Source organism: Carcharodon carcharias, chromosome 17 (genome assembly GCF_017639515.1).
Source record: "Carcharodon carcharias isolate sCarCar2 chromosome 17, sCarCar2.pri, whole genome shotgun sequence".
In the NCBI taxonomy this organism is placed as follows: domain Eukaryota; kingdom Metazoa; phylum Chordata; class Chondrichthyes; order Lamniformes; family Lamnidae; genus Carcharodon; species Carcharodon carcharias.
In genome coordinates this window covers 6,680,029-6,702,409 of record NC_054483.1, presented here as the reverse complement: position 1 = coordinate 6,702,409, position 22,381 = coordinate 6,680,029, and the positions used below count along the sequence as shown (strand labels likewise).

General features: G+C 43.6%; 1 protein-coding gene across 1 annotated transcript in view; it reads right to left on the bottom strand.

Annotated features, from left to right (window-relative positions):
• The window catches only part of LOC121289976 (bone morphogenetic protein 1-like), a 140,386-nt gene that overhangs the window by 47,880 nt on the left and 70,125 nt on the right, over positions 1–22,381 (bottom strand). The window contains exon 8 of the mRNA XM_041210002.1: positions 11,665–11,789. Coding sequence (XP_041065936.1) covers positions 11,665–11,789 — 125 coding nt within the window. The remainder of the gene's footprint in view (positions 1–11,664; positions 11,790–22,381) is intronic.

Below are 22,381 nucleotides of genomic sequence, written 5' to 3'. Positions count from 1 at the left end.
TTGTCAATCTCTCCTCAGCTGCTACCAATCGCTGACCTTCTTTCCAGCTTCACCTACTCCACCCTCTTAACCAGTATAAATTTAATCACATTTCTACCTCTCTTTAGCTCTGAAGACTCGAAACATTAACTCTGTTTCTCTCTCCACAGATGCTGTCAGACCTGCTGAGTTTTTCCAGCATTTTCTGTTTTAATTATGATCTAGACATAGCTGTCCCACAAGAAATGCACTCTGTGGAAAGCTGAAGAACCACATGGACTGCAGCGGTTCAAGAAGGCAGCTCACCATTACCTTCTCAAGGGCAATTAGGGATGGGCAATAAATGCTGGCCCAGCCAGCGAAGCACACATCCCCTGAATGAATGAAAAAAAGCACACAGCTCACACAGGAACCCCGCAGGACTCTTACGGAGTGCCTTCTACTGTGAAAAGCAAAAGCCTGGAAACCGTTTATAGAATCTTACATTGCAGAAGGAGGCCATTCGGTCCATCATGCCTGTGCTGGCTATTTAAAAGCACTGTCCACTCTCCTCCCTGCTCTTTCCCCATTGCCCTGCAATTTTTTTCCCCCTTTTCAAGTATTATCCAATTCCCTTTTGGAAGTTACTATTGAATCTGCTCCTGCCGCACTTTCAGGTGGAGCCAGGTGATAATAACTCATTGGGTAAAACAATTCCCATCTTCTTACACTCCATGCTTATCTCACTCAATCCAATTGCTAACTAAATGTTCAGCCAGCTGTTAATGCAAACAGCAGTGCTTTGGTTGCAGTTCTCTGCATGAATCTGGCTGAAACTCTCTGTGCCTTGTATTCCGTTGTCCTAAGTACTTGATTGCGTCTTCCTAGGTTCACACTGCTATTTGCTTTTGCTAACACAGGCTGAAAATGTAAAATAATAAAACACATAAAAGTACTTGGAGCGGGAGCTGAGGTCATCACTTATTGGGTGTATACCCACCAGGTCTATAACTCTGAACATTGTTTTTTTTTGCAAAGCGTACATTGGACACCAATCTGTGCACAAACTAAACTTAATTTCGACCACATGTCGCACATCCTTCCAAATAGAAAGTAAAGTCTGTACTTCTGAAGATTTGTGACGATATTCTTTTCGCAAATAAAATGAGTGGATTAGGTGGTACATTTTCAGCATTTGGACCCCATTCATATGTTTATTCATATGTTTTTGTACCTAAAGGAAGGACATACTTACCCCAGAGGGAGTGCAATGAAGGTTCACTAGACTGATTCCTGGGATGAAGGAATTGTCCTATGAGGAAAGACTGAGTAGATTAGGCCTACATTCTCTTGAGTTTAGAAGAATGAGAGGTGATCTCATTGAAACAGATCAAGTTCTTAAATGGCTTGACAGGGTAGACAGATGCTGAGAAAATGTTTCCCCTGGCTAGGAAATGTCGAACATGGGGTCAGAGTCTCAGAATAAGGCGTCAGCCATCTAAGATGGAGATGAGGAGAAATTTCTTTACTCAGAGGATTGTGAATCTTTGGACTTATCGACCCCCAAAGAGCAATGGATACTCAGTCATAAGATCGTAAGAATTAGGAGCAGGAGTAGGCCATTCGGCCTATCGAGAGTACTCCGCCATTCAATAAGATCATGACCTATCTGATTGTGGCCTTAATTCCACTTTCCTGCCTGTCCCCATAACCCTTGACTCCCTTGTCAATCAAAATCTGTCTACTCAGCCTTGAATATATTCAATGACCCGGTGTCCACTGCTCTCTGTGGAAGAGGATTACACAGACTAATGATCCTTGTTGAGTATATTCAAGAATGTCAACAGATTTTTAGGGAACTAAGGGATTTGAGGATAGTGCAGGAAGCTGGAGTTGAGGGAAATTAGCTATGATCTTATTGATTGGTGGAGCAGGCTCAAAGGGCCAAATGGCTCCAGTTCCTATTTCTTTATGTTCTTAGTCATCCAACTATTTAAGCCAGCAGAGACAGATTCATGCTGGCAATGTTACATGCAGAGAGCCCTCAGCCTTCTTTCCTTCAAAGTGAAAGTCAGTTTCTGCTCCCAAAGTACTGAGAGCTCTACTAGGTCAGCTCTTGTGCACTCTCCTTCCACTTTAAAAGTAGCTGAAGAACATCGCTGCCAGAATAATGCCTGGCAAGGGATTGCCTGCCATCCTGATTCACCAAGAAAAAAAACATACAATTGGAGGCTGGAAGAGGAGAAAAGCTATAAAGCAGGACAAAATAAAAATGATCTATGTTTGTTAAATGATTTAAAATGACATCTGGACTTGGAAAGGCTCCGTTGTGTAAATTAAATGCAGCATTTGGGCATTAGCCTTAATCTAATTGCAGTCTAGTGTTTTGGTTAACTCTCCCACACAGAGCCATATGTTGAGCTATTTTTCTCACTCTAGCTTTTCTATAGTATTGAAAAGTTAAGTAGAATAATGGAGTACTGTGATGCTGAAGTCCATTCAGCTCAATGTGTAGGCAAATCTTTTACTTAAAAAACGGAGGAAGAGAGTATGAAATTGGCAAACCTCAAATTTAGAAATTAGAAGAAGCCCATTCTCTCTCTCTCCCCCCCCACCCCCCCCCAATATGTAGAACAGATTCCCATGCTTGCCAGTAGATCAAACCCTCAGAAAATTAGCTGGGTGAGTGGCTCTGAATGGAGCTAAAGTTGGGGAGAAAGAGTTTAGAAAAGTTGATAAAAATTCATCCTCCAAAGGTGCAGAGTAGAGAATTTTAGAGAGAATGGCAATATTCCTATTTTGTCCTCATGCAGTTAAGGCTATGGACAAGAGGGGTTTCACACTGTCGTAGTGCTGTTGGAATGAAGGGAATGCTATTTGGAAAATGCAGTGGGGCAGGATCAAATTTAGGTGCATCAGTGTCCTGCAGTTTTATCATTGGCTCTCAAAGTTTAATCTTCTGGACAGTCAGTAAACAAACTGAACTGGGGAAAGTCTGGACAAAGTAAACTGGAGTGGTCTGTTGGAAGAAGAATCCTGGAAGTGATGCGTGTCTGGCCTCTTTCGAATCTGTACTATTTTTACAGTCGCGTCCACCAACTACCTTCTTGCCTGACACGTCATGACTCCAAGTATCCTTTCCTCCAGTTCATGGCCTAGTGATGTTTGTTTTTGTGGCATATAAGGAACTCAAGCCATGGTCGTTTTTCAGCTCTCGCTTGCCAAGAGACGAGCCAAATTCCAAATGCGCTGCCAACTTCATTTCAGCCAAGAGGATTAAGTGATTAGAGACTTGAAATGCATTTTTCTTTCAGAATCCTCTCAATGACACCAAGTTAACATCTCCACAAGACTCCCAAACACAGATTAGCTGAATGCTGAAGCCACGTTTAACATAAATGCTCATCTGTCTTGCATTAATGTTGGGGGAGGTGTGGGGGGGGGGGGGGGTATGAACAATTACATTTTACACCCCAGATGATTAGGGTCCACCCCATTCCATAACAGAAGGACGCACAAGACTTCATCTCAAATGTTGCCAACCCAACATTTCTTTTAAAAAATGTTGACTGTTTCTCGGAAATATTTTGGTTTTGAACAGTTCAGTAAACCCTTTATATTTAAATGTGAATGCTGCAGGATTTCACCCATCAGGCTCCAGAGGTTATGAATGGCACACATACACTGTGGGAGAACTTTCACTCATCCTGGGCGTATCTAAAGGCTAAACCTGTTAACTTGTGACACTTCGTAGGCCAATAATCTCCCTCCTTATAAACAGCAATGTGTACTGCCCATACAAACAAGTATCACATGGAGAACAGAACACAAGAGTCCAACAGTAATAAGGGGCACATCAGGAGGAGCTTTCAGTTTATAAGGCAGGCAAGAAACAGATGACTTGAAAGAAATATCCCTACTTCTGCAAAGATGTAGGTAGCATTGGGTGTGGTGCAGTTCATGCCAATACCAGTTATGTGAATTAACAGGATAAGGTTCTTGTTGCCATTGGCAAAGGTAAATAGGAAAATCAATAAAATGTTGTTCAAAAATAATCACCCTTAAAGCCAACAAAATGGAAGATGCCACAATTCGCTCAAAATATCAGGAATAGAAAGCTCATCTTGTGAAGCTCAAGGACGAACTTTCATCTTGTTTCAACTTTTGTTGTGCAGAATACAGAGCATCTCCAACCAATAATGAGTACTTCACATTGGCCTTTAACATAGAAAATCATCAGGTGGTGTTTCACTGTGGTCCAAGGAACAGACAGTTTAATCCGTGTTAAAGCCAAGATCCAATTCCTTCTACTTCAGCTACCGTGCCCCAAGACGGCATTGGGAACCATGGAGTTTATTTTTAATTCATTGACGGGCTGTGGGTGTCGCTGGATAAGCCAGCATTTATTGCCCATCCCTACTTACCCTTGAGAAGGTGCTGGTGAGCTGCCTTCTTGAACTGCTGCAGTCCCTGTGGTGTAGGTACACACACACTGCTGTCAGGGAGGGAGTTCCAGGATTTTGACCCAGCAGTGAAGGAATAACGATATATTTCCAAATCAGGATAGAGAGTGACTTGGAAGGGAACTTGCATGCGATGGCGTTCCCATGTATCTGCTGCCCTTGTCCACCTAGGTGGTAGTGGTCATGGGTTTGGAAGGTGCTGTCTAAGAAGCCTTGGTGAGTTCCTGCAGTGCATCTTGTAGATGGTACATACTGCTGCCACTGTATGTTTGTGGTGAAGGGAGTGAATGTTTGTGGATGGGGTGCCAATCAAGGAAGGCTGCTTTGTCCTGGATGGTGCCAATCTTCTTGAGTGGTGTGGGAGCTGCACTCATCCAGGCAAGTGGAGAGCATTCCATCACACTCCTGACTTGCACCTTGTAGATGGTGGATAGGCTTTGGGGAGTTAGGTGGTGAGTTACTCGTCACAGGATTCCTAGCCTCTGACCTGCTCTTGTAGCCACAGTATTTATATGGCTAGTCCAGTTCAGTTTCTGGTCAATGGTAACCCCCAGGATGTTGATAGTGGAGAATTCAGTGATGGTAATGCCATTGAACGTCAAGGGGTGATGGTTAGATTCTCTCTCGTTGGAGATGGTCATTGCCTGGCACTTGTGTGGCACAAATGTTACTTCTCACTTTTCAGCCCAAGCCTGGATATTGTCCAGGTCTTGCTGCATTTGGACATGGACTGCTTCAGTGACTGCGGAGTCATGAATGGTGAACATCGTGCAATCATTAGTGAACATTCCCACTTCTGACCTTATGATGGAAGGAAGGTCATTGATGAAGTAGCTGAAGATGGTTGGGCTTAGGACACCACCCTGAGAAACTCCTGCAGTGATGTTCTGGAGCTGAGATGATTGACCTCAACAACCATCGTCCTTTGTGCTAGGTACGACTCCAATCATCGGAGAGTTTTCCCCCTAATTCTTATTGACTCCAGTTTTGCTAGAGCTCCTTGATGCCACACTTGGTCAAATGCAGCCTTGATGTCAAGGGCAGTCACTCTCACCTCACCTCTGGAATTCAGCTCTTTTGTCCATGTTTGAGCCAGGGCTGTAATGAGGTCAGAAGCCGAGTGTCCCTGGCAGAACCTAAACTGAGCAGCAGTGAGCAGGTTATTGCTAAGCACTTTTGATGACCCCTTCCATTACTTTATTGATGACAGAGAGTAGACTGACGGGGTGGAAATTGGCTGGGTTGGATTTGTCCAACTTTTTGTGTACAGGGCATACCTGGGCAATTATCCATATTGCCAGGTAGATGCCAGTGTTCTAGCAGTAGTGGAACAGCTTGGCTAGGGGCGCAGCAAGTTCTGGAGCACAAGTCTTCAGTACTATTGCTCGAATATTGTCAGAGGCCATAGCCTGTGCAGTATCCAGTGCCGTCAGCTGTTTCTTGATGTCATATGGAGTGAATCGAATTGGCTGAAGACTATGATGCGGGGACCTCCGGAGGAGGCCGAGATGGATTATCCACTTGGCATTTCTGGCTGAAGATTGTTGCAAATGCTTCAGAAACACAACAACTGCACTACAAGACCTCCCGTCAGATCTAATTCACCAACCAAAAATAAGTCCCTAAAATTGCAAACTCATTAACACGACAGATGGGTTTGAGAACAAAAGCCCTAAAAATCCAAGCCTGATATTTTCTGAAAGTAACCCCAACCCTATGCAACCCAACCCCAACCCTTAATGCCAACTCAACCTCAACATCTTACCATCCCGCTCAAGCCAACCCAAACCTCACTACAATCCAGAGCTCAAACTAACCCCAATCCTTCACCAGTCTCAACGCCCCCGCCACTTTCTTTTGCTGTCTGGTACTATTTCCACTGGCCCCTTTGAATGAAAAGCCAAATATGGCAGCATTATTAAACAGCACAGAAAGGACAATTATAGGGTTTATGATCTCTCAGTGTATTTTTCCAACACGCTATGAAACATGATCTGCTCCTTCATTGAACTCACAATAGTTACACAATGAAAAACGTGTGTGTGTGATTGAAATGCTCAATTTGTCATAATGTTGGATGAAATGCTGGGTTTCTGCCAGGCACAATATTAGATGTCTCTCCTGATTCTTGCTATAGCAATTTAATCACAGGCCCCTCTCATCTGCGATGGGCAGTTTTTTATTTCAAAGGGGTGGATTTTTACTTCAGGGGCTCTAATTTCTGGGTAGGAATGAAGGGCTCACTGACTTTCATAGTTTAACACACATTTGAGTGTAAATTCCATCTCCATTGCAATCTTTTTTCCTATTTTGTTGAATGATCTATTCTCCTCGAGCTATTCCTGACATGATATAACACACACCGTGCCAAAAGACAACATAACATTCCACATATCCTAGACATTTCTTGAACTCGAGTATAAACCTACTACTATAAAGCCTGGTGAAGTGTATTCTCACTTTCTTTTCTGTACACAAAACCATGTGTGTACACACTGCTTCCTAACAGTCTCACTCAGATCTGTGCAGTACCTCCTAAGCTCGACTCACCTCAAACATGAATTACCAGCCACATCCTTGGTTAGGTAACACTTAGAGCACTGCTTGCAGTTCCAGTCGCTGTATTCTAGAAAGGATACAGGGGCACTGGAGAGGGAGGAGGGAAGATTTACAAGGGTGATACCACAGTATGTGGTATACAAATCAGGAAAGGATTGACAGGCTGGGTCTCTTTTGTCTTGAAAAAAGGCAGCTGAGGGGGTGACCTAATCGAGGTCTTTAAAAGTCTGAAAGGTTTTGATCAAGTGGACACAGAGAAAATGTTTCCCCTTGTGGGGAAGAGCAGAACTAGAGGCCATCAATATAAGATCGTCACCAAGAAATCCAATAGGGAATTCAGGAGAAACTTCTTTACCCAGAGTGGTGAGAATATGGAACTTGCTACCACTGGGAGTGGTTGACACGAATAATTTAGATGCATTTAAGAGGAAACTAGAAAACATAGGAGGGAGAAGGGAATGGAGGGTTATGATGGTAGATTTAGATGAGGAAAAACGGGAAGAAGCTCGAGTGGAGCAGAAGCACTGGCATGGACTGGTTGGGCCAAATGGCCTGTTTGTGCCATGTATCCTATGGAATCATACATTCATAGACTGTTCCAGCAACAAAATCAAAACCTGAGTCTCAACTGCCCTCCTTGTATTATCTGGCACAAGTCAATAGTTCATGCAAGAGGCAGGGCTTCATGTGTGAGGAATGGTTGCTGCAGCTCCTGATGACGTGGGATTGTAGCACTCCGAGAGGTGGGAGGGGATGGAGCCGCAAAACATTAAAATGCAGTGTAAAGTTCCACGTTTGAAAATGTAATTTTCAAACCTGGACACTCTTAAACATACTTTAAATAATAGGACTGGATTTTCTGTCAGTGGTTTATTCTGTTACTGCAAATGAAGTGTTAGAACCTACCGGTTTAATTTGTTACTTAATGAGCCTGCAGACTTTTCACTTGTTGCTTTTCCATTACAGTCTGCAGCAAGTGGCATTGTTTTAAACTATGAACGTTCCAAAAGAGTCATCTTTGTTGCTCAGACAAACACTCAGATTTACATTGCCACTCATAACAAAACATGCACACAGCCATGCAAACGTGCAGCAGGTCAAAGTGTAGCTCAGGGAGAAGGACTTGTCCCCAAACGCTCGCTCTCATCCAGATACTCATTTCATCCTTCAACATTTCCAGTCTTTCATTTTGATCCCCATTCATAGCAAGAGTTAGTTGACCTTCCTCCTGTTCTTGCCATAGCCAAGTTTTGGAATGTACCAAGAAGCTGCAGGCAGTGCTGTAATAATGTCAGCGAACTAGAGGGGCATATTTTTAATGGCACTTTGGGCTACTGAAGTCACGGAGGAAAGAACTGAAACCGTGACTCACATTCCCACAGAATGCCACTTTGTCTCATTCTGACACCTCCAAGCAGCCTCAGCATCTCAACTGGAATCACAGAATGATACAGCACAAAAGGAGGCCGTTTATTGCCTATCAATTTTTGATTCCAATCCACTTGGGCAAGATCCCTTTTCAACCCATGGAAGTTAGCCCTCTTCCAGTTAAGCATGTTTGTACTTTGTGCCTTATTCTTTTCCACAACTGTTCTGAACTGGATGAGATCGTGATCGCTGTTGTCCAAATGCTCCCCCACTGAAACATGGCTCCACTTACCCCACTTCATTCCCTCAAACTAGATCTAGAACTGTTTCCTTTCTCATTCGGCTGGATCAAGAAAACTCTCTTCTACACCTGCCCTTACACACCTCATAATACCCAGCACACCTATGACTGCAATGGCCCAACTCTGCTGTGCTTTTATCCCTCCTGGAGCTACTTGACTAGAAGAAACCTGAATGCAGCTCATACAATGAACTCTCGAACAGTACATGGCTCAATTTTATATAATATAAAAAATCTGAGTGTATATATATCTATAGTTATGTTGGCACTAGAAATTTGGCACCTGCAATAACTCTCAGACAGTGCTGAAATGAACGACCAATTAACCTCATTTCAGTGTTATAATTCAGGGGGGAAGAGGCCAGGTAAACAACTTGTTCCTCTTCAAATACTGCCACAGATCTTTTAATGTTCATTTAAACTGGCCTATCACAGGCAGAATCCTCAGATTAATGCCTCATCCAGCAGACAGCACATTCGACAACATGACACTCCCTCTATCTGCTGTGCATGATACAGGCTCAGGTCCTGGAGTGAGACTTGAATCCACCGCCATTTAACCCTGAGCCAAGAGAGCCAAGCCAAGATGCAAAATGCACAGTACACTGAATGCTGTGCGACCTTATACGGATGTGTAAATGTGTGTGTATAAAAATGCTGTATGGCTTTATTTGTATCATTACCCATTCGAGTGTACATGGAAGAAGAGATTTATCAACCTTGTGTTTTGAAGACAATCTGAAAGGAAAGAGGTGCAGAGTTTGCCGGTTATAAGAATGAGTGTGTGCAAAGGCTGAATGTTGTCAGCAAGCATCCTCTACCTAACTTTTTGAGCATTGAGTTTCGCACAGGGATGTCAGAACACAGCTGGTTTTCATCATTAAACACCTGGTAGCAGGATCTTGTGCTCTGGTAAAAAGAGCTCCTTACCCACACGGCAGCACAGAGGAGCTGAGCTCACTGTTCAGCAATGGACGAGGGGACTGAGGGTCCGTGATGTCAGGTTGGAGAAAAGCATCCCTCCCCGCCCCACTTTTATTACAGCTCTTTGCTTCATTGCATCCTCAGTACTGCAGCTGACCACTCCCCAGTGCTCTGTGCTGGGCACCATGTAGATCAGGTGAGGGTAGAATAGGGATTAAGAGTGCTAGCTCTTATCATAGAACGGTTGCAACACAACAGGCCATTTGGCCTGTCATGAAAATGAGCTACTGCCACTCCTCCACCTTTTTCCCCGTAGCCCAAAAAATTTTCTCCTCAGAAAATGATCCAATTCCTTTTTGAATGCTCAATTGAATTTGTCTCCACCACACTCTCAAGCAGTGCATTCCAGCTCCCAACCACTCGCTGCATAAAAGAGCTTTTCCTCACGCCGCCATTGCTTCTTTTGCCAATCACTTTAAATCTGTCTCCTCTGGTTCTCGATTCTTCTACTAATGCAAATAGTTTCTCCCTATCTGCTCTGAACACTTCTATCAAACCTCCTCTCAATCTTTTTTTCTCTATGGAGAACAGCTCCAACTTCTCCAATCTAACCACATAACTGAATTTCCTCAATTTTCTTTCTTACCATTTTCAATCATTCTCATGAATCTTTCCTGCATTCTCTAATGACTTCATACCCTTACTGAAGTGTGGTGCCCAGAACGGGCACAATACTTCAGCTGAGTTGGGGAAGATGGTGGCGTAATGGTAATATTGCTGGACTTGTGATCCAGAGGCCCAGGCTAATTCTCGGGAGACATGGGTTCAAATCCCACCACGGACGCTGGCAGAATTTGAATTCAATCTGGAATTGAAAGGCTAGTCTCAGTGATGGTGACCATGAAACTGTCATTGATTGTTGTAAAAACCCACCTGGTTCACTAATTTTCTTTAGGGAATAATCAGTGGCTTCAAGAGAGGAAAGGCAATTGGCAGCCAAAGAACTTAAAACCAGGTGACAAAAATTTTTACAGATTTGTAAAAAGATATCAGCAGATAAATGTTCTTTGCAGGGATTACTTGTGATCTACAGGAGCATTCAAGAGTTAAATGAATGCTGCACATACAAGTGAGCACAGCCAGGTTATTGGTTCTTTGCTGCTTTCCACCAGTGTAGACCAGGAGTCAGCCTTCCCACTGTGTTCTACAACCACGTTACCCTCGTCCCAGCCTTAAAAGCAATCCCATTCAAATCAGCAGTCTTTCAGCTTCCATTGGAGCTGTTTGAATACATAGCAGGGCTTTCTCGCAAGCGAAGAAAGCACACTCCAGTCTCAGAATCATTACAGCACAAAAGGGGGCTATTCGGTCCATTGAGTCCATGCCCGCTCTGTAGATGAATCCAGTCAGTCCCATTCCACTGTTCTATCCATGTGGTAGCTTATTTCCCTCAAGTGCCCATTTATAATTTTCGCGATTTTGGACCCAATGCTCTATTTACGAAGTCCAAGGTCCTATATTCTTTGCTAATTATTCTCTCAATAATGCCCACCACCTTCAAAGGTCTATGTGCATGAACCCCCAGCTCCCTCTGTACCTGCACACTCTTTAGATTTGGGCCATTAAGTCTATGTTGCCTCTCCCTATCCCTTCTGCCAAAATGAATCACCTCACACTTCTCCATATTAAATTCCATCTGCCACTTGTCTGCCCACTCTGCTAGCCAATTTGTGGCTGGTTGCAGTCTATTGGTGCTGTCCTCACTCTCAGACACTTCTGAATGACTTTGCATACAACGTACCCCCCTAACTTGCAGTCACTATTGCTGTGGAGGCGAAGATGGTGAGATACCACAAACAGCAATAAGATGTACAAATACTAAATGTCTCAACACATTGTCAGGCCATTCAGTCCAACAAGTCCACATCAACATTTCTATCCCCAAGCAATCTGCTGACTCCACATTTCAGTTCCCTCCCCATGGCCTTTTAATTTTCCTTGATCACAAACAATTACCTAGCCCCTTCTCAGGTCCCACAACGTTCCTGTGAAGGGTTGCTCCGCATTTTAACTACCCCCGGCCCATCTTACCTGGGCACCTGTACAGCTTGCGGGCCTGGCTGATGTCTCCCTTGCTCAGTCGTGTCCGCTGTCCTATTGGGGGGCGGACGCCATTCTCATCATATCGAGGAAGGATGGTGTCGAGGAAAATCCCCCTAAATGGAAAGGCATCTGTCAGTAAGATGGAACTGAATCCTCCAGAGTCAGCTATGCGCTCATGCAACATAAACAGACCGAATGAGGATGGCTGGTTGTCAGAACACCTGATCATCAATATTTTGGAAATAAAAATAGCTTCGGAAAAGCTATATCCAATTGAAGGGAATGGGCTGAATAGTGGGAATTGGAGGGAGAGAGATTGGAGAATGGGGTTTAGAGGGAGTGATACTGAAGGGAGGGAAAGAAACTGAGGGATGGGAGTTGGAGGGACAGAGAATGAGCAATTGGAGTTACAGGGAGTGGAGGAGAGATATAGATTACTATGATTTACTTTGTGATCCATCCTGGCTAAAACTGGTAAGGAGATAGCACATTTGTGAGTGTACATTTCTAGTGCTGCTTTAAGAAGTTAATGAGAAATTTTTGCAGCCGCTCGATTGTCAGAAGGGGCACTAAGGGGGGAAAACTGGTTTCTTGAAACATTCTGCTCCGATCCACATCTGTGCATTCCAGCGGCTAATGAGCTTTTAGCAGATCAAAAGTGGTGGATGGTTAAAGAAGGCACAAATTGAAAAGCTGCAGAATATAAACGCTGACTGCTGGGTGCTATCATGTCAATTGTCAGTCACTTATGTGAACCCTGCATTTATAATTTCACAAAGGGATGGCCTGTTCATGTTTTGTCAGCCCAGACGAACTTTTTAAAGGCAATGGGAGCAGGGCACATAGTGGTGCCCTGGATGCAGTGCTGCAAGAAGTTCAATGACCTCACACAAGCGGCCAAGGTCAGTGAATCTATCTTCAAATGCCATATCACAGCACCACAAGCCCCACTCGTTGCTGAATGCATCAACACCCCCTTCAATCACCAAAATTCTCTTATCAATCACCTCACACCCATTACATTCAGAGCTTCACTCTGCCAGCTAGTCAACTTTGACAGTCACGCCACACTTCCCCTTCTCTTGCAGGACAGGAGGCAGTGACACCAAGCAGGCATTTAGGGGGGTGGGGGGGGGTCAGGCACGGGTGCATACCTTATTTCAATAGAGCAAAGGGTGGTCACTGTGAGAGAAGGCTGGCATTAGCTGGAGCACTAAGCTCCAGAACGGAAGCACTGGCATTTTATCAGTGCCACACAGTGATTGACTCCACGATCCACCTACCCTGCACAAGGACAGCAGGCAGTCCTTTTGCACGTTTAATACCCTCGTCAAAATGGAAGAGTGCAGGTACGCCGTGGGTGCCATTTTGGAGGCAAATCCGTATTCCCAATGCCAAAAACAATCAGGCACCACGAGACTGAATTTCATGCAACGTCTCTAAACTGGGGCAGCGCAAAGAACTCCACACAGTTATCCTCAGAATCTGTGAAGTAGGGAAGGCATGGGGGTAAAATCAGCTAGATTTCCTGCTCCTGATCACCATGCAGTAATCCCTGTAATTACCTCAGACTGTCTGTACATTGGGTGAGAGTGGGACCAACCTCAGCTGTAAATTAATACCCTGCCAAAGTTCATCCTCTAGGACTACCTGTTAAACTGTACCCTAGGTTAGCTAGTGCCTTCTGGAGGAGAGAAAATGCAGAAGACATTTCGAGCTTGTACACAGTTAAAGACTGATTTAATCCCATGCATCTCCAGTGTTGGTTTTCCCAACTAGCCAAATGGTCAGCCTTGGCTCAGGTTGTACATACAAACATTCGAATGAGGGGCAGGAGTAAGCCACTCAGTCCCTTGAGCCTGCTCAGAAATTCAATAAGATCATGGCTGATCTGGTTGTAACCTCAACTACAATTTCCCACCTACCCCGAATAACCTTTCACCCCCTTTGCTTAGCAAGAATCCAGATACCTCTGCACTAAAAATATTCAAAGGCTATTCCCACCGCAGGAGGAAGAAAGCTCCAAAGACTCATGCCCCTCAGAGAAAACATTTCTCCTCATCTCTATCTTAAATGATCCACCCCTTATTTTTAATCAGTGACCCCTAGTTCTAGATTCTTCCACAAGAGGAAACATCCTCTTCATATCCACCTTGCTGAGACCCCTCAGGGCCTTATATGTTTCAATCAAGTCACCTCTTACTCTTTTAGGCTCCAGCAGATGTAAGCCTAGTCCGTGCAACCATTCCTCATAAGGCAACCCGGCCATTCCAGGCATTAGTCTAGTAAACTTTCTCTGAATGGCTTCCAATGTATTTGTATCCATCCTTAAATCAGGAGACCAGTACTGTACACAGTACTTCAGATGTGGTCTCACCGATGCCCTATATAACTGAAGCATAACGTCCCTACTTTTGCATTCAATTCCCCTTGCAATAAAAGATAACATTCTGTTAGCTTTCCTAATTAATTACTGTACCTGCGTACTAACCTTTAGCGATTCATGCACTAGGATACCTAGATCCCTCTGCACCTCAGAGCTCTGCAATCTCTCAGCATTTAGATAATATGCTTCTTTTTCATTTTTCCTGCCAAAATGGACAATTTCATATTTTCCCACATTATACTCCATTTGCTAGATCTTTGCCACCACACTTAACCTATCTATATCTCTTTGTAGTCCCATGTCCTCTTCACAACTTATTTTCCTACCTATCTTTGTGCCATCAGCAAATTTAGTAACCATACTTTCAATCCCTTCATTCAAATCATTTATATAAATTGTAAAAGGTTGTGGCGTCAACACTGATCCCTGTGGCACACCACCCGTTAATTTTGCCAACCAGAAAAAGACCCATTTATGCCTATTGTTTCCTGTTAGCTAGCCAATCCTCTGTCCATACCAATACATCCCCTACACCATGAGCATTTATTTTCCACATAAACCGTTGATGTGTCAACTTATCAAATGCCTTCTGAAATTTAAATTTCAGTATATCCACTGGCTCCTCTTTATCTATAGCACATGTTATTTCTTCAAAGAACTCCAATAAATTGGTTAAACATGATTTCCCTCTCACAAAACCATTTGATTGTCTTGAATTTTTCCAAGTGCCCTGTTATAACTTCTTTAATAATAGCTTCTAACATTTTCCCTGTGACAGATGTTAAGCTAAATGGACTGTAGTTGCCTGCTTTCTGTCTCCCTCCTGTTTTGATAAAGGACTTACATTTGTTTTCTTCCAATCAAATGGAACCTTTCCCGAATCTAGGGAATTTTGGCAAATTAAAGCCAATGCATCAACTATCTCCTTAGCCACTTGTTTTAAGACCCTAGGATGAAGTCCATCAGGACCTGGGGACTTGCCAGCCTGCAGCTCCAATAATTTGCTCAGTACCACTTCCCTGATGATTGTAATTTTCTTGAGTTCCTCCTTTTCATCAATTTCCTGATTTTCAGATATTTCTGGACTGTTACTTGTATCCTCTATAGTGAAGACTGATGCAAAATATCTGTTCAATTTATCCGCCATCTCCTTGTTTTCCATTATTAATTCTCGAGATTCACTTTCTATTGGACCAACACTCACTTTGTTAGCTCTTTTCTTTTTTAAATATCTATAGAAAATCTTACTATTTGTTTTTATATTTCTAGCTAGCTAGCTTTCTTTCACACTCTAATTTTTCCCTCCTTATCAACCTTTTAGCCATTTTGTGCTGCTTTTTATTTTTTGTCCAATCTTCTGACCTGCCATGCATCTTAGCGTAATTATATGCTTTTCTTTAAGTGCGATTGTATCCTTAAATTTTTTAGTTAATCACAGATGGTGGGTGCTCCGCTTGGAATTTTTCTTTCTCGTTGGACTGTATATATTATGTGCATTCTGAAATATCTCCTTAAATGTCTGCCACTACATCTCTATGGATCTATCTCTTAACCTAATTTGCCAGTTCACTTTAGCTAGCTCTGCTTTCATGCCCTCATCATTGCCCATATTTAAGTTTAAATTACGAGTCTTGGGCTCTCTCCCCTCTCCCTCAAACTGAATATAAAACTCAATCATATTATGATCGCTGCTACCTAGGGGTACCTTCTTTATGGGGTCATTACCAGGTCTAGTATAGCCTGTTTTCTCGTTGGCTCCAGAACATGCTGTTCTAGAAACTATCCTGAAAAGATTCTATGGACTCCTCTTCTAGGCTACATTTGCCCACTTGATTTTTCCATTCTATATGTAGATTAAAATCCCCTATGATTATCGCTGTACCTTTCTGACAAGCTCCCATTATTTCTTCTTTTATACTCTGTCCTAGCATATGGTTACTGTTAGGGGGCTTGTACTTTGCTCCCCCAAGTGACTTCTTGCCTTTATAATTTTTAATCTCTACCCAAATCGCTTCTACATCCTGATTTCCTGAACTTAGGTCATCCTTCTCTATTGTGCTAATACCATCCTTAATTGAGAGCCACCCCCCATCTTTCCGAGCTTCCTATCCTTCCTAAATGTCATGTACCTTTCAATATTCAGTTCCCAATCTATGTTATTCTGCAACCATGTCTCTGTATTAGCTATTAGATCACGCTTATTTATTTCTATTAGAGTTATCAGTTCATCTGTTTTGAATGCTAAGTGCATTCAGATATAGTGCCTTTAGCTTTGTCCTTTTATTATTTTTGTAACCTCTAGCATTATCTGATGTACTAGATTTGTACTCTCTGCCCCTTCTTGTCACTGTCTATCATTTCCAACATTAATACCTTTCTCTCTTGCCTTGTCCCTACTCCTTGATTTGACACACCTTCCCAAATTTGACCCATTGCCCTACTACTTAGTTTAAAGCCCTCTCTTCTTCCCTAGTTATGCAGATTGCTCGATCACTGGTCCTAACAGTACAGCCCCCACTTTCCCTAGTACTGTTGCTAGTGCCCCATGAACCAGAACCCACTTCTTCCACACCAGTCCTTGAGCCACACATTCATCTCTCTAATTTTACGTACCCTATGCTAATTTGCATGTGGCTCAGTTAATAATCCAGAAGTTATTACCTTTGAGGTTCCTCTTTTTAATTTAGTGCCTAGCTCCTCATACTGGCTAAGCAGAAACTCTTTCCTAGTTCTACCTATGTCATTGGTACCCACATGGACCATGACGACTGGATCCACCTCCTCCTACTCCAAATTCCTCTCCAGCCCTGAGCAGATGTCTCGAACCCTGGCACCGGGCAGGCAACACAGCTAGCTGGACTGTCGTTCTTTGCTGCAGAGAACAGTGTCAATCCCCCCATTGAATGGCTTCCTGTATCACGGTGCCATGGTCAGTCAGCTCATCCATATTGCAGCTCCCCCTCTCATTCAAACTAGCTGAGAGAACCTCAAACCTATTGAACAATTCCAAAGGCCGAGGCTCTTGCACTCCCACCTTCTGGGTCTCCTTGCTTGCCTCACTCACAGTCACACCCTCCTTCCTCCCTGACCACTAACCAAATTAGAAGGCCCTATCCTCAAGCGTATGACAGCCTCCTCTTACAAAGCATCCAGGGAACTTTCCCCCTCCCTAAAGTGTCGCAATGTCTGCAGCTTGGGCTCCAGCTCAATGGCTGAGCCGAAGCTTCTCAAGCCATAAACACTTACTGCAGACGTGTTTGCCCTGAATCACACTGACACCCAGGAACTCCCTCATGCTGCAGCTGTGACACATCACCTGCCATCCTTAATGTGTTTAATTAATCACTTAATTATATTATTCAATTATTTATTTTCCTTTTAGGTATTTTATTAATCTTACCACCAGTTCCTGCACTATTTTAAACCTTAGGAATAGAATAGGCCTTAACCACTTATCAGATACTCACCAAACAGCTAGCCTCTTTCCCTGTGGTAGATTAAGAACCAATTCCTACATGGTAAACAAGTTAAAAAAAGGAAAAGCAAAAGGAAAGGAACACCTCCTTCCCCTCCTCACATAACTCCCTGATTCACCAATCTCTCAGGAATACACTCAGTTCCAAACAGGCCTCCTTATTAGAAAGTTGTGGGTTCAAGTCCAACTCCAGAGACCTGAGCACGAAATCTAGCCTGGTATTTCAGTACTGAGGGAGTGCTGCACGTTAGAGGGTCAGTGCAGAGGGAGCGCTTTACTGTCGAAGAGTCAGTACTGGGGGAGTGCTGCACTGTCAAAGGGGCACTACTGAGAGAGTGCTGCACTGTCGGAGGGGCAGTACTGAGGGAGTGCTGCACTATTGAGGGTCAGTGCTGTAGGAGAGCTGGAATGTCAGAGAGGCAGTACTGAAGGAGCATTGCACTGTCAGAGTGCTGCACTGTCAAAGGTGCCATTTTTTCAGATGAGACATTAAGCCAAGGATTTCCCTCTCAGGGAAGAGATCCAATGACACTTTCTGGTGAAAAGCAGGGAGTTTCTCTCCTGCGTCCTGTTCCTCTACCAACTTAATTAAAACAAGCGATCTGGTCATTATGACATTGCGATTTGTGGCAGCTTGCTGTGCAGTGGCTGCAAAGTGTTTTGTGATGCTCTAGGATCATGAAAAGCTCTATATAAATGCAAGTTAATTCTTTCTTTTTGATTTCAAACACTTGGAGCAGTAGAAAACTTGGCACATGGCAGCACTGTATAGAATGTTTGCTGTGTTAGTAACCTGAACCATTTAGCAATTCTGCCAGCTACATTCAACAATTGCTCATGAGCATGTTCTCACTGGTACTAATTTATCAGAGAGTTCACACTTCATCCAATATACTTTAGGCTGAGCTCGTCTGGTATTTCACTGTGTTATTTTAGCATGTCCATTAATCCATTAATTTATAATGGATGAATGACTTCGATGCTGAACTCCTTACGTGTCTACTGGATTATTTGAAACTGCTCTCATCTCCAGTAATAACCCAGCAGCAGCTAACCAGTGTTATACAGCGAATTCCACATTTTCACTGCTCTCTGGGTAAAGAAGTTTCTCCTGAATTCCTTACTGCATTTATTAATGACCATTATATTTATGGCCCCTGAATTTAGTCACCCTACAACGCTTCTCAGTATCTATTCTATGAAACCATTTCATAATCTTATAGAACTCTATTAGATCACCCCTCAGCCCTCTCTTTTCAATCACAGAACAGTTACAGCACAAAAGGAGTCCATTCGGCCCATCCTGTCCTGACTGGCTATCTGCAAGAGTAATTCACCTCATCCCACTCTTCGTATAGCTCTGCAAATTTTTTTCTCTTCTGATAATTGTCCAATTCTCTTCTGAAAGCCACGATTGAATCAGCCTCCACCACACGCTCAGGCAGTGCATTCCAGATCCTAACCACTCGCTGCATGAAAAAGCATTTCCTCATGTTGCTATCGCTTCTTTTGTGAATCACCTTAAATTAGTGAGCTCTGGTTCTTGATACTTCTGCAAAAGGAAATAGTTTCTCTTCTATCTTTCCTGATGAAGATAACCTCTCAGTGCTGATACCATCTCTGTTCGTCTTTTTTGCATCTTCTTCAATGTCGCTATATACTTTTGATGCTACAGGGACCAGAATTGCTTCAAGTGTGGTCTAACCAAGGTTAAATACAAGTTTAACATTTACGCCCCAGTTTTTCAATTCTACTCACTTAGAAATGGACCCCTGTGATTGATTTGCATCTCTGATATGTTCCGGGGTTCTAGCTCCGTTTAGTATGGAATAAACTGCAGGACAAGCAGCATCATGCTGATACAGTGCATCATTCCAATACACAGCGCAATTCAATCTAATCCCATTAATCTGTCAATCCAGACACAGTGAGGCCCAAGGTTAAATAGAGGTTGCTTTCAAGTCAACTGGAGGCAAAATGCGTCAGAGTGAAAACAAATGAAATAAATCTGATTCTTCAGAGTACTGTGAGGGAAAGAACATTATCTGGCATAATAAAGTGGAACTTATTCCTGGCTTAGCTAGAAAATACAAATGAGAAATGAAATAGGCTTGTGTAGGGCCCTGGCTGAACATCAGCCAGATGCACTAAATGCTTTTATCAGCAAGTCGACACGTGTCACAGCTGGCAAAGGTGCAGATCTCCACTCCCCAACAGTCCCAAGCAATCTTTAATCTCTGCACGGTCGCCCAAAGTCGGGAAATGACCAACTAATTGGCATCCCCGAAGCCTGTGACCCTTGCCTGCAGTGCCAAAAAAAGCTGTGGACATGCTCCCTGTGCATAAATGCTACTCAGTATTAAGGCACAAGCACCCTGTCCATATGGGAAGACCAACACAGTCTTGTCACTATTTACACACAAGGAATGTCACAGTTGAGCGAGGTCCACTTCCTATGGGTCAGGATTTGTAGATCCCTCTCAAGGAGGTCACCATTTGGAATAATCCATAAAACAAAGGGACAACTCAGGCCTGCAACAGGAGAGTTAATGCAGAACAGGGTTGAACATCAGCGTGGGACTGTAGCAACACTGAAACAGGAGGATGCCATTCAGCCCTTCCACTATTCAATCGGAATGTAGCTGACTGTACCTCAAGTCCATTTATCCACCTTTGCTTCATATCCTTCGATGCCCTTTACTCAAGGGGTGTAGGGTCTCATGCCTGGCTGCTCTTTAGTACAACCCCGCTGTACTACACTAAGTACCACAAAACAAACTTCACGGAACATACATATATATATTTCTCCCTGAAAATAAATCATGAAAAGCATGGAAGGCTTAAACAATTATGAGCTATGCACACTAACAGCCTTTGAATATTGGATCGACACAGGGGTGCTGACTGTGAGCGTGATCTCCACAGGATCACAGCTGGAGAGAAGCTACAAATTCTTTTATCTGATCCTCATACATCATAAGATCACAAGAAATAGGAGCAGGAGTAGGCCATTCAGCCCACTGAGCCTACTCCATCATTCATAAGATCATGGCTGATCTGATTGTGGCCCTAACTCCACTTTCTTGCCTGTCCCTCGATTCCCTTGTCCATCAAAAATCTCTCTAATATATTCAATGACCCAGCCTTCACTGCTCTCTGGGGAAGAGAATTCAACAGGCTAACAAAGCTCTGAGAAGAAATTCCTCCTAAGTTCCATCTTAAATGGGAGACCCCTTATTTTGAAACTGCACCCCCTAGTTCTAGAATCCCCCACGAGGGGAAAACATCCTCTCAGCATCTACCCTGTCAATCCCCCTCAGAGTCTTCAATGTTTCAATAATATCACTTCTCATTCTTCCAAACTCCAATGTGTATAGGCCCAACCTGCTCAACCTTTCCTCACAAGACAACACATTCATCTCAGGAATCAGCCCAGTGAACCTTTTCTGAACTGCCTCCAGTAGAAGTATATCCCCCCCCCCCCCAAGTAAGGAGGCCAAAGCTGTACACAGGTTTGCCAGCAAGTTCTTCCAAAGAAGAGGGGAAAAAAAGCAAATGAAACTAAAGCTCATTCGAGATTTCATGTTCCAAACTGTCAGATCTACTCTTGCCTATCCAAAAACAAATAAGCCTATGTGTAAGAGAATGAATAGATGAGGTAGCAGAGGTGGGCTGGACACTTTCCTTGTGCCAAGGGGAGGGTTTGTGCCCACACATTTGCAGCAGCCACGATTCAACTCTGTGATAAAGGCATGTGCTTCATTTCTTTAGGTAATATTGAGAAACCCAGGTAAAAGTCCAAGGCCTTGAGAACAGCAAATGCCAAGGCTGAACCTATGGGAGCTCAGGAAGCAGCGGTGGAGGTCATGTGACTACAGAAATGAAGCAGGGAAGTGAGGAATTCTATTGCTTTGAGAGTCGAGAAAAAAATGTCAGAGAGAATGCAACATATTTCTGATTCAAGCCAGTCAGGGATAAAGAGGGAGTAAGGAAGAGCAGTGAGCTCTTATGGCCTCATCTCATTTCATCTCATGGGCCAAGAGCAATCTAGGCAGAGGCCATGAATAGATTCGCTGATTGCCTTCTTCAAGGTTTATGGCAAAGGGTAAATTCAAGGCACAGGGCACTCTTAACATCTGCGCTTGATGTTCAATGGTATTACCCCACCATCCTGAATCCCTCATTCACAACATCCTGGGAGTCACCACTGACCCGAAACTGAACTGGACTAGCCATATAAATACTGTGGCTACAAGAGCAGGTCAGATGCTGGGGATTCTGTGGCAAATAACTCACTTCCTGATTTCCAAAGCCTGTCCACCACCTACAGGCACAAGTCAGGTGTGTGATGGAATACTCCCCAATTGCCTGGGTGAGTGCAGCTCCAACAACACTCAATAAGTTGGACATCATCCAGGACAAAGCAATCTGCTGGATCGGCACCCCATCCACTCCCTCCACCACTGACAGCACTGTATACCATCTACAAGATGCAGTGAAGCAACTTGCCAAGGCTCCTTCAATATCACCTTCCAAACACATGACTTCTATCACCTAGAAGGAGAAGGGCAGCAGATTCTTGGGAACACCACTACCTGCAAGTTCCTCTCCAAGTCACACACCATTCTGACTTAGAACTATATCGCTGTTCCTTCACTATCACTGGGTCAAAATCCTGGAACACTCTACATAACAGCACTGTGGGTGTATCTGCAACACATGGACTGCAGCGGTTCAAGGGATGCAGCTCACCATCACTTTGTCAAGGGCAATTAGGGATATATATATATTTATGTGTGTTATATATATACACACACACACACACACACACACACACACGTCAG